We start from the raw sequence: 14301 nt of genomic DNA on the forward strand, positions 1-14301 counted from the left end.
CTGAAAAAGACCTGAAGAAGTGATGATTTTAACACAGGCTTGTCATAGGAGGGAAGTCCTTTTTTTGATTCCAAATTCAATACTTCCGAAATCATTCTCAAGATGTCATTATGATGATATTTGTAACGCATAATAATATTGGTCCTGTACCCACCTTAAAGTATTCCAATCGGCTCAGAATCATTTTCTGGGTCGATTTAGCTATGTCCATCTATCCGTCCATGTAAACCTTGTAATAAAACTACATGTCTCAATTTTGAAGATAATTCAATAAAATTTGGTACATAATATTTTATTGTTCATGAATGAAGTCTATTAAAAATAGTTAAGATCGGTCCATTATTTCACCTAGCCTCTATACAACTGAAATCCCGAATAGGGCTTGTTAACTTTGTAATAAAACTACATGTCGCAGTTTTTGAAATTTATCACATGATCTTCTATTGTACCGTAGACGAAGCCTATTGAAAATGGTAAACATCGGTCTATTATTTTACCTAGCCCCTATACAACTGAACCCGCAGAATAGGGCTTTTATGTTGATAATTATGTTTAATATACTCGTATCTCGACAAAAAGCTGCAAAACCAAGTTCCATACTAGTCTTATAAATTATAAACCAATCGGAAAAAAATTTCATAGTAATAGTTCTGTATGTGGGAGCAATATTTGTACCAAATTTTATATGGATATATTAATTAAGTAATGAATTTGCATTTAAGTGATTTTCGGGAGAGGACCTATTGGAGCTATGACCAATTATGGACCGATCAAAAAAAATGTGCATATGAGCAATACTTGTACCAAATTTTATATGTATATTTTAATTTAGTAATTTATGTGCGTTTAAGTGATTTTCGGGAAGGGACCTTGCATGGGAGAGCTATGTGCAATTACGGATCGATCCACAAAATTTTCTGTAAATGAATTCTATTGACATAAGATTTTAATTTGTAATATTTTGTGAAAATATCGAGTTATTAACAAAAAAATGTTGGTCCGATTCTGGCAGGGATCAATCTCTTGTTTAGAAACGAATGTGTGATGATTTTCATGGAATTATCTAGCATAGTTTTTGAGAAAATTACATCGGAATGTGTAAAAAATGCTTATTTTTCGAGGTTGTTTTAAATTTTGATTCATAACTTTTCTCGGTGTGAACCGATTTTGCTCATCAAAATGAAGAACACTTTGGGTGAATTTCGAAAGAGATTACTTATGAAACAACTTACTGCAAGATATAGTCTCAAATACCAACATCCAATTCTGAAAAATTGCATTCTAGATTTATGTTTGTTATTCTCAATTCGATTACTTGAAAAATTTCAATTTATGCATATTTAGGCCGAAAAATTCAACTTTATATGTACAATTTTGTATGTCATCTGAGAATATATACTTTTTGCTTTAAAAAGGCTTTACAAAAGTATACTTGAACTCATGGATAAGATATTTACACGTTTCAGACAAATTTAAGATTTTTTTCATCGATTTGTTAGAGTATAATGTTCATTTTACTTCAGTTTAAAAATTTATAAATATTTAAGAAATTACAAACTTTTAGCAAAAAAAAACATTATTTTAGTACTCTGAGGTCCAAAAAAGTGCCCTCTGCAATATTTTTTGATACTGAAACAAAATTTATTTTTCCATCCCTGCTTCTTGTGTTCAACATCAATATTGAGTATGCTGATCAGCTACAAACTTGCTATTATTGTTATTGCAAATTTTGAAAATGAATTTGTCTTAATTCAAAGGAAAATGTATTGTGATTTGTTTTTCAATTTATTTCAAAATATAGTCAGTAACAATTGCAAAACAATGCTAATTCGTTTTAAATAAGTAAAACTATTTTTGAAACTTTTAAAAAATTTCTTCAAATCAACATAATTTTCTCTTTGAATAATACGTTTTTTTAGCAGAAACCCAATTAGTATCTGATACTTTGATCGTTTTTTTTTCCTCTAAACTATATTTTTAGTTATAACATTTTAGATACAGATAAGGGATAACATACAAAAAAATACAAAATGTCTAGAACTGCAAAAAATCTACAAACAAATATACTTATTAGCTAAACGTGTCACCAGTTTACACAAACCTAGTCTGCTATCATGTAATTTTGTTATAGAATAATATGCAAAAATAACAAAAATATAATGACTAATAGACAAATGGCTTAAAACCAGTAACAAAATTTATACATTAACAGGTAGTTCCCTATGATAAAAAAAACCATATGAACTATATAAATAAAACTCAAAATCAAATCCATCAAATTAATTGCTTTGGTAAGATAGATAAGACAAATTTTGATAATGGTAATAGAGGAAAATAATTTCTATATAAAGCACATTGTAAAAGTATAAAACTGATTTAGTTTTCAGCTGAAAAGAAACGACAAAATACAAGCTATTTACGGTGACAAAAAAAATGAAAAACTACATTTTGGTAACATTGGTGGCAGCAGCTTTATGCCTGCAAGGAGCCCAAACAGCAGGTTAGTGTGAAAATAAAAATTATTAAATAAATATTATTTATTACTTATTATCTTACTTAGCGGTCAACTTGGAGGATAGTAATGCATCAATCAGCACTATCAGTTTTGGCACTGCCTTGAAAATGTACTACACTGCCTTTCAAAAGATAATGCCTTGTGGTTTTCCTCCACTCAAAATACCCGTCTTGGCGCCCTTTTCTATGGATTACTATTCCTTCAATCTAACCAATGGCTACTACAAGTTAGTTATTTTTTAAGATTTTTTCATGTTTTATTTGAAAATTCTAACAATTGTTTTAATTTATAGAATTAATGGTAACGTTTCCAATATGGTGGTGACTGGTTTGAATAATTTCCGTGTATTGGCTGGCAACTTTAATGCCACCACCAATCGCACCTCCTTTGATTTAATCTTTCCTGCAGTTCAAGCTTTGGGTGAATATGAAATGGATGCCATGGCTTATTTGGCCGGTTTTCCTGCCCAAATGGCTGGTAAAGGTTTATTAAATGTCGAAATCGTTGACTTCCGTATGGTGGGTGAGTTTGCCTTAACGCCCAGCTCGGAAAATCCCAACAGTTTAAGTGTTTCTGATTTCAATTTACACTTCTATGTGGGCAATGTCATCAATAACAATTGGAACACTTTATGGGATATATCATTTAATAATTTTGTCAATAAATTTGGCAGTGAATTGACTTTGATGTGGGCTCAACAGATACAAGTACAAGTTGATGATATCTATGCCCAACTTTTATTGCCCAACATCAATGGCATGTTGAATGATGTGTCGATGTCGAAATTAATTGAATTCTTTGTTTCACAAAGTATGGAATTCGATATGGCTAATTGTACTTTGGATTAAAGTCTCAATGACTGAAGGAGTATTTAATAAATAGCATATTTTAACGAAATAAAATTCTGATTGTTTAACAAAATAAAAATAGAAAAATTAAATTCAAAAAAATAAAACTCTCATGAGATTCTTATTGTTTTGTCAAATGGGAATTGGCTTGATAAGGTATTATGTTTTGCCAAAAACAAAGGGTAAAATAACCGGAAACAAAAGACTTCCGGTGTTGTTTTTCTTTTTTCGAAACAGCTAAAGCAGACGAAATAAAGTCTCTTAAAATTGGCCACCCATGGTTGGCGAGGAAAAGGAAAAGAGAGTACTGTGTATGTGTGTGTATATACATAAAAGCCGCAACTTATTACAAATGAGTGATGGTTACGTGATACAAGGTGTTGTGGAATGTGGCTGTTTAAATTATTTTTCGAAAAGATTCAAGTAGATTTCTAAAAGTCTTCTACCATAAAGCCAAGAAATTGTTTTAAATTTCCAGTCACTTATCCACTATTAAATTACTCACTTTACCATTTCTATCACTTAACATGCGCCACACATTAGTTTCATTACATTATGACCACAAAAATACACATACACACAATGTGATAGTGTTCATCTCACAACACTGTTGCTGGTTTCCACTTTAACTACGAAATAACAAGAACAACATAACTAAAACCCCAACAACATCTGTAACAATAACAAGAGTTCGTCAAGTTCTTCCGGTTTGTTTTCCCCGTTTACTTGCGTTTCAATAGTATCCTTGTTGTTTTGCTTGTGTTTTTTTTTTCTTCTTTTGTTGTTTTAAATATTCCAAAGGAAAGAACGCTCTTAAGCTGTAGCGGAAATGAGGACTTTATGTTATTACTATCCATGCATTTCGGATCTCTGTATGTTGTAGTAATAATCCAGCAGTACAACTAGAAGTTGATGTATCACTTTGAACAGTAATTTTATTAAATATCTCTAGTCTCTAGGAAAACCCAAACTACCATTATCTCGAACTACTGGAATATACATACATATGATAACAAATGCGAATTTTGACAAAAACATACTCTGATAAATACAAATATATAAATGTAGTACATTGTACGGACATTGTATTTTTATTGTCACAATTTGCGACATTTAATAGTTAAATATATTTTAATTTTTGTCATTTTTAAAAAAGAAGAAATAGTAAAATATTTCTTTGTGCATGTAACACATTTAATATATTGTTGTTTTGGAAATAGGCTTAATTGAGTAAATTCTGTAAAGGAAAACATAACTACATAAATATAATTTCGCGAGTTTTGAAAAGAAAGGGCCAAAACTAAAAGGAAAAGGTTCGCACACTTTGTCTCTTTTCCTTCTTTTGCAATATTGTTTTGTTAATTCGCGCTCTATTCGGCTGGTACGGTTGTATGGAGGCTATTCAAAATAATGAATTTTAAGCACTTTCCATAAGCTTCCTCCTTGGGTCAAAAGAAGAGTTTGTGCAAATTTCATTAAATTTTCTTGAAAATTTCAAAACGTGCTAAAAAGGTTAAAATGCAAACGGATGGACACAAATCAACTTGAATGGACGAATTAATGTTATTCTAAGCAGATTTTTAAACTCATTGAGAGGGGTGTAGGACCCATTTTTGTTACAAACAATAGAATAAACGCATAATAACATTTCCGCTATAGTGGTGTAGAATATAAAAATTGTAATTATTACAAAAATAATTGAGATATTCACATGGTGTGCTATCAAGTCATATTGTCATTTGGATGGTCCAGTTGTATGGGGCCTAGGTGAAATAATGGACCGATGTTAACTATTTTTAATAGGCTTCGTCTACAGTTGTTCAAACATATTTGAACATAATTTAAAATCTTATTTTGGTGCATGTGTTTGGTCATAAAAACTATTCGATTTGTTCACTTGAGTTACAAATAAATATTTATCGCTTAGTTTTTTATGACCTTTAGTAATAATAGAATGCAAAGCACTAAGATGCACATTAATTCTCTTGTTTATGTAACGCATAGATATTATGAGATATAATTAGAAATAGAGCATATTCTTATCACTAGTGCACTTGAAACCCCACCCTTAAATGGGAATATAAAATTAATAAGATTGAATGCATCAAAAGAGTGCATGTGGTCTTATCTTAGTTTTAAGTTAGTTTTAAGATTTTGTTTAATAGTTCTTAAGTTTTTAGTTTTAAAAATAAATTTAGTGTTATTCAAGATTTGTAAGAGTGCTTTACAACCACTCGCGGTCTTGTAACATTCACCGGTAAATTTTGTATTTTTACTTAATACATTTTTTACAACAGTACCATAAAATATCATATGCCAAATTTCATTGAATTATCTCCAAAATTGCGACCTGTAGTTTGATTACAAGGTTTGCAAACCCCATTCGGGGATTCAGTTGAATGGGGGCTAGGTGAAATAATGGACCGATGTCAACCATTTTCAATAGGCTTAGTCCCTGGGTCAATAGAAGATTATGTATCAAATTTCATTGAATTATTATATAAATTGCGACCTGTAGTTTGATTAAAAGGTTATATATACCCTCCCACTAAAGTGGTGTAGGGTATAATTATATATTTGTATTAGCTGACTAAAATTTTAAATAACACACTACCTTATGAAGGTTTCTTTATGGATTCATTAACTTTTGCATAAAATATTTGTTGTTGTTTAATATTTTTTTCATCTGATGATAAAAGTTGAAAATAATTTCATACTTTAGTAATAAATTTATTTTCAATGTAAAAATGTCTTGATGAATAAATATATTTTTTTTAACAGAAATGTTTGTTTTTTAATAACAAATGTTTGTTTTTTAATAACAAAATAAATATTAAAAAAATATAATTCCATTTACTTAATGAAGATTATTAAATTTTCCATTTCTGATTTATATATTACTCTGTGTTTCCGATAGCAAAAATGGGAAAAGGAAACTACAAAAGATAGCGAGTGAACACATGGTTGTATTCCACACACAGAGGAAACAAAAATAATTCAATGTATATTAAAAGGGTTTAGAAATCGACTAAAATTAAGAATATATTTTTTATATTACTTTGAAATAAAATGTGTCTTTGCTACATATATTTTATTTTTAAATTGAAATTTCAAATATTTTTCTAAAAGAACATAATTTTTTCATATATGTTTACACAGAAAAAATTAATTCATATGTGGAATGAATTTGGTAATAAATATTATGAAACGAACATGACATTTTTCCCCAAACTATTTTCATTAAAAATATTAAAAGTTCATAAAATGTATTAATTTGTTTATGACGCAAATTTTTTTATTATCTACTAATATGTTTTCATATTTAGTAGATATTAATCCTATATTAGCGAATTTTGTATAATAAATTAATATAAATTTAAATATTGAAAAACAAAATCTTAAACAAGAAAACATCAGCAAACATAGTAAAACAACTATTCTTCATAACATCCGGCCAATTTTCCAATATTTCATCGATTTTAAACTAAAAATCATGAAGAAATAAAAAAATTTCAAAAAATATTTCAACATTTTTAATAAAAAGAAAAATTTAATTTAAAATATACTAAGTCAAGGCTTCTAGATTTTGTTTGAAAAAATTAATATAAAAAAAATTATACAATTTAGGAACTTATTCTCAAATATTTTTAACTTCTGTCAATAAAAGCAGTTCATAATATTTATGCTGAAACTTTTTTCTGTGTAAATACATGTTTTAAAAAATACAAATGATTAAAAATACATAAAAATGTTTACATTACATTCTTACCTTTTCTCTCCTTAATTTTCGAAAAAATTTCTTTAATTATTTCCACATTCTTTGCATATACAAACTAAAATTAACTAAACACTTATTGCAGTAAACAAAAAACGGAAAAAACAACAACAAGAGAAGGAGTCGTAGAATGAGCTTTTATCGTAGCTTCTTTTTTTATTCCAAAATACCAATAAACACATACATAAGTACATATGTACTTAATTTTCATTTTTGCAACAGGCCATAATACTCCTTGCTCTTTTGTATTTACTAATCATAACAAATAACAACAAACACTTGCATAAAAGAGAAGGAGAAGACTTTTTTTTGCTAATCACAACAAACAAAACATTTTCATAAAGGGAGGAGGAGTAGGGAAACATTTATTTTTACTTTAACGCAACTGCACATACAAACAAACACATATTGATGATATGACACTTTTCCCTCATTGCATTTGATTTATTAAACAGGCCATATTACACCCTCTCTTAATGCATTTATTTAATAACACTTATTATTATTTTTTGCAATATTTTTTTTTTAATTTTATGAACATTTAATAACAAATTTTACTTAAAACCAACACCGGCCGACACTATTATTGAGACACGAAGACTTTGTGACACAAAACGAATGCGTGAAAAACTTAAAGAAGCCACTTTTGTTAACCTATTTTAAGCTTTAATATTTAAACTTTGATTATTAAAACACTTGAAATTTATGCACTATACATTTATTAACAATTTTAGAAAACTTTTATTATAATGTATTTGCTTTATAATGTTTTATGTTAATTTTTCTACACCGTTTGACATTTTATTTAACAATCCCGCTATTAATTTAACTAAAACTAACGTATGAGAAAAAGTAATGTCAACTGTATGGGTCAATAATAAACGCTTAAATGTCAACAACTTTTTAAAAGTCGTAGAATGTATAGTTTTTATTAGTGTATAAGAACAAAAATAGCATGTTTTATTAATTAAAAAATAATTACGAATTGCTTTCAACTGTTTATAAAAAATAGCTCTTAAAATTATTTAAAATTGAAAAATATGTTTCAAATCATGTGATTGTACTAGAAATAAGTTTATTTCAAGAAAATGATTTTATGACATGCCTTTATATTCATATTAAATTCATACAAAGTTCTAATTTCACTTTTGATCGAAATGGAATTCTGTGATTGGCCCGATAGATCACATATTCCACAGAATATTATTATTAGTAAGAAATAAAATTTTAATTAAATTTTTAAATTCGTTAAAGTGCAATGTATGAAAATTCGTCTTATTTTCGTTTTATGAAAAGCCGACATTTTAAATTTGGGTTTTTTTAATCGTGATACAGAAAGTCGTACACAGCAATATAAAATTTATGTATTTAGGTGAAACATTTGAATTTGAAGAAATACTAAAAAATTAATTTATTATATTATATTATATTAAAAAAAAAACTAAACATTTAAGATTTAGGCCTGTATTCAGAAATAAGAATGTAAAACAATATTTCAAATTGTACATGAAAAACACTAATAAAAACTGAGTAGTTTTTATACCAAATTTTAAAAATTGTTTTCTTTTCCTATTTCTAAATTCTGAAAAACTGAGTAGTTTTTATACAAAATTTTAAAAATTGTTTTCTTTTCCTATTTCTGAATTCGGGTATTAAGCTAAAATATAAAGAATTTTAAAATGTTTTTTGAATATTTTTTTAATTAAATAAAATTATTTTAATTACTAAATTAAAAGTTTTCTATTTAACGAATTTTTCAACTAGTCTAGAGTCAACTTCGACTCTAGACTAGGGTTCTACAGTTGAAACAGAAAGTCGACTCTTCGACTTTTTGCATTTAGTTAAAAGTCGACTTTTTGCATTTTATGCAAAGTCGATTTTCGACTTTTTTCATTTAGTTAAAAGTCGACTTTTAGTATTTTATAAATAGTTGACTTTTTCCGACTTTTTTCGATTGTTTTCAGTTTTTCGATGATTTTAGAGTTTTTCGACTATTTTTGATTTTTCGAGTTTTCGACCTTGTCCGACTTTTTTTCGAATATGTTTTTACTTTTTCCGAGTTTTTCCGACTATTTAAGGTTTTTATTTTTTTTGAGTTTTTCCGATGATTTAAGAGTTTTTTAAAATTTTCGACTATTTTTGACTTTTTTCTACTATTTTCGAGTTTTTGACCTTTTCCGACTTTTTACGAATATGTTTTTACTTTTTTCGAGTTTTTCCGACTATTTAAGATTTTTGACTATTTTTGATTTTTTCTACTATATTTGGCTTTTCGGCTTTTATTTACAAAGTAGACTTTTCGAATTTTTTCATAGACAATAGTCGAGTTATCGACTTTTTTGAACAAAATAGTCGACTTCGACTTTTTTTGACAAAAAGTCGATTGTTCGTTTATTCGAAAGTCGATTTATAGAACCCTACTTTAGACACAAAAAATATCACATTAACAACATTGAAATTTTTGTTTTGATTTCTAATCATAGAGTTGTATTTTCAACACTAATATAAAAGAAGGAAACAACGAAATAATTAATCATGTACTGTAAATATTTAAAGTGGAAATGGGAAATATAATAAATACACATATTAAAAATAATAATTTATGTTAGTTTTACCTTTATTTACTTTGTTATTTTTATATAATAAAAATTCTTAAAAACATAAATAAATCTAAAATAAAATAAATTCTGGAAATAAAAAACAACAATTTCTTATAATCAACTATGTTATTTATTAATTTGTTATTTTTGTTGTTGTTGCTGTTATTTACTTTATTTTTTTTATTTTTTTGGTATGCTAAATTATGCATTTCAATGAAATCGTTAGAGAATGTTTGTATGAACCATGTTTAATTTATAAATATTGTATATTTATTACTTTTAATTATTTAAAATGTTTTGTTTTTATTTTGTGAATAAAGCTGTTTTTTTATTTTTTGTTAATTGCAAAAAATTGTCTTAACTATGCTATGCTGGTGATTTTCTTTAACTTGTTTTCCATATGTCTTGCTTTCATTTTTATTTTTTATTTGTTTATAAACCATTTTTTAATTTAGTTTTTGTTAAAATTTTAAATACATACATATACAATTACATAGTTTTACATATAAAATATTTAATATCTGTGTTTTTTTGCTATTTTATGATTTTTTTATATTTTTGTAAATGCTAACAATATTTATTTTTATATTGTTTTATTATAAAGTTTAATTATTTTCTTTTTTATATTTTCTTTAACATCATACAAAATAATAAATAAAAATATTTATTTTTGTTTAACATTTTCTTTTCTTTTTTTTTATTTTTTTGTATAAAGGTGGTGGATACTTTTGTACGGTTTGACGAAAAATTAATAAATTGGAATTTTTAATTAAAATAGAGATTAAACACATTATTTATTTTATTTTTAAAATATAAATATGCATGTTATTTATTATTTAAGCAATAGGTACTTTATAATATTATATTATGGATTTTTGTTTTCAGCAGTTCTTTTTACTTAAATCGAGGGTTTGCTTTATTTAAAATCTTTGTAATTTGTTTAAATTATTTGGTGTTTTACAAGTCTTTAATAGTAATAATTCAAGTTAACCCTCGTTATTTGTTTCAAAATTATTTTTTAATTAATAATATGTTTTGTTTATTGCATTGTTATGGCAAAATTGATATTGTTTAAGAATTATTTTGGCTTCTTCCTGAAATTAAAAAAAAAAAATAAAATTACATTTTTTGCAATTCACATGCAATTTATAGTTGATATTTTGTTGTTATCTGCGTTTTATAAGTGGCTCCATGTGCTCACCCAATACTTCTTGTTGCTATTTTGACTAAATGTGCTCTTCCCTGTTAAATGCCTTCAATTTATCGAATTTCTTTATTGTCCATTTCGTGATTTCTTCAATTGTTTTATTATAAAGATTACTTTCTTCAGGCAATTTAACGTTAAATAAATATTGTATCAGAAAGCCAAAAAGTCCTTTGGTCCTTGAAAATGCATATTGAAAGATCAAACGATTTGGAAAATTTTGTTCTTCTATTAAACTTGCATGCTTAAAAATTAGTGTATATTTTAATTATAATTTTGTTATTTTAAGCTTTAAGATAAAACTTTAACAAAAAACATTTTCACATTTAGGAATTATATAGTATAGGACTGGACAAAAACTGAATCAAGATCTGAACTAGAACTGAAAAAACATTTTCACATTTAGGAATTATATAATATAGGACTGGTCAAAAACTGATTCAAGATCTAAACTAGAATTGAAGTATAACTGAATTAGAACTGAACTAGAACTGAACTAGAACTGAACTAGAACTGAACTAGAACTGAACTAGAACTGAACTAGAACTGAACTAGAACTGAACTAGAACTGAACTAGAACTGAACTAGAACTGAACTAGAACTGAACTAGAACTGAACTAGAACTGAACTAGAACTGAACTAGAACTGAACTAGAACTGAACTAGAACTGAACTAGAACTGAACTAGAACAGAACTAGAACTGAACTAGAACTGGACAGAACTGAACTAGAACTAAACTAGAACTGAATCAGAACTGCAAAAGAACTAGAAATGAAGTATAACTAATAAAATTGGGGTATTTATGTAATAGATTTAAAAATGATTATAAAATATGAAAAAAACATCGTTTAAATATTAATTCAATCTTGTTTAACATTTTTCAAACATTTCAACAGTCAATAGAGAGAATAGAATATTTTGTAAATAGTTTCTAACAATTTTTCAATAAAAAAAATTAAAAATTAAGACACTTAAAAAGCCTATAAAAAGCCAATAAATACTAAGAATTAAAAATATTATAAATATCTAATATATTTTTAAATTTAGCTTACTGCAAAAGTTATCAAATATTTGGTCAATTTCCAAAATCTCATTAAAAGTTAAAAAAAATAAAAAAAACATTATTAGCAGTTAAAGAAAATAACATTGAATCAATTTAATATTGAATATAAGGAGATAGTAATTAATTATGTAAACATTTATAAAAAATAAAAAGAAAACGATTTCTTTTGTTTTTATTAAGCTAAATATAAATTTTGAAATAATTTTCAATGATTATAATCATAAGTTGCACATATTCATAAGACTAACATGTATTTTAATAATAATTTCAATTTAGTTGCTCTAAACAAAGAAAATGGAAACTACTTACATTGCTAAATTCTTTTTATTTATATTTTTAATTAATATAAATATTTATTTACTTTTTTATTTTTGCAAAATTTCCATGTAATAGTTAAGGTATAGATAGTTTTAAAGCATATGTGTATGTATAAAGGTTAAGGATTTTTATTTTTCGTTTTACTTCAAATTTTAAACCCATTTAAGTGCTTAAGTTTTAAGGGGAGTGCCAATGAGAGGAATAGTTAGGGTGAGGGTGTTTAGTTTAAGTTATAGTGTTTTGCTTTTTTTAAGTGTTTTTCTAATTCTTATTGATTTTAGATTAAAATTGCTTTCCATTTTTGGCTTGTCTTCTTGCGCTAAGAAGTAGTAGTCGAATTCTTTAATAATAGAAATAAAACATAAGTATTTGTGTTTGAATGTTATAAAAAACAGTGTAGTATTTATTTTGTGTAATTCTGGTGAGTTTTTTTTAATTGTATATAATTATAGTGTAAATACAAAAAATTTGAAAATTTTTTTCATTAGCTAAATGTACAAAAGGTTAAATGATCATTAATATGTTGAACAATTGAAAATAAAAAAAATCAATTGCTTTGTTATCGGTGATAATTTTTTTTTTTAATTTATGTAAAAAGTATTAATGTTTGTATTTTATAAATATATGTGGTTTATGTAATAAATACAAATATGTTTATTAAAGCTTTTTAAGTAAAAACTGACTGAGAATTTATAATTAATTTTAATTTATAAATTGTTATGAACAATTGGTTAGTATTTATATATAATAATTTTAAGAAATGCAATATTGATCGAATAATTTATTAAAATTATTCTTTTGTATTTACCCTGTTGATCCCGATTTCAACCAGAATGTTTTCAATTCCGAAGCTTTTAAGTATCTTCTTTAAATCGTATAAAAGTTACGTTAATGTTGAGATTTTTAAATCATTGTAGAACTAGAACTAAATTAGAACTTAACTAGAACTAGAACTGAACCAGAATTGAACTAGAACTGAACTAGAACTGAACTAGAAATGAATTAGAACTGAACTAGAACTGAACTATAACTGAACTAGAACTAGAACTGAACTGAACTAGAACTGAACTAGAACTAAATTAGAACTGAACTAGAACTAGAACTGAACTAGAACTGAACTAGAACTGAACTAGAACTGAACTAGAACTGAACTAGAACTGAACTAGAACTGAACTAGAACTGAACTAGAACTGAACTAGAACTGAACTAGAACTGAACTAGAACTGAACTAGAACTGAACTAGAACTGAACTAGAACTGAACTAGAACTGAACTAGAACTGAACTAGAACTGAACTAGAACTGAACTAGAACTGAACTAGAACTGAATTAGAACTGAACTAGAACTAAACTAGAACTGAACTAGAACTGAACTAGAACTGAACAAGAACTGAACTAGAACTGAACTAGAACTGAACTAGAACTGAACTTGAACAGAACTAGAACTGAACTAGAACTGAACTAGAACTCAACTAGAACTGAACTGGAACTGAATTAGAACTGAACTAGAACTAAACTAGAACTGAACTAGAACTGAACTAGAACTGAACTAGAACTGAACTAGAACTGAACTAGAACTGAACTAGAACTGAACTAGAACTGAACTAGAACTGAACTAGAACTGAACTAGAACTGAACTAGAACTGAACTAGAACTGAACTAGAACTGAACTAGAACTGAACTAGAATTGAACTAGAACTGAACTAGAACTTAACTAGAACTGATCTAGAACTGAACTAGAGCTGAACTAGGGCTGAACTTATTTTATTGATTAACTTTCTTTCGGGACTTACTACAAAATACAATAATTTCAAATTTTATTACACAATTTATATTCAAAATAAACTTAACATCTTTGTGAAAATTTTCTATAAAACATACCTTATTAGCTGAACTTGTATCCGACGATTACCTATAATTAAAATAATTTAACAGGGGAAAATTTGTAATTTTGGACAGCTGAGAATCTAATGTAAACGA

General features: G+C 26.5%; 1 protein-coding gene across 1 annotated transcript; it reads left to right on the plus strand.

Annotated features, from left to right (window-relative positions):
- The first annotated feature begins 2393 nt into the window (after positions 1-2393).
- Positions 2394-3442, plus strand: LOC111675679. The gene is made up of 3 exons (XM_023436483.2): positions 2394-2500; positions 2561-2741; positions 2808-3442. Exons 1-3 carry the CDS (start codon positions 2434-2436, stop codon positions 3361-3363), a joined length of 804 nt encoding a protein of 267 aa, XP_023292251.2. The 5' UTR covers positions 2394-2433; the 3' UTR covers positions 3364-3442.
- Positions 3443-14301: the final 10859 nt, after the last annotated feature.

This window comes from Lucilia cuprina, chromosome 4 (genome assembly GCF_022045245.1).
Source record: "Lucilia cuprina isolate Lc7/37 chromosome 4, ASM2204524v1, whole genome shotgun sequence".
Taxonomy (NCBI): Eukaryota; Metazoa; Arthropoda; class Insecta; order Diptera; family Calliphoridae; genus Lucilia; species Lucilia cuprina.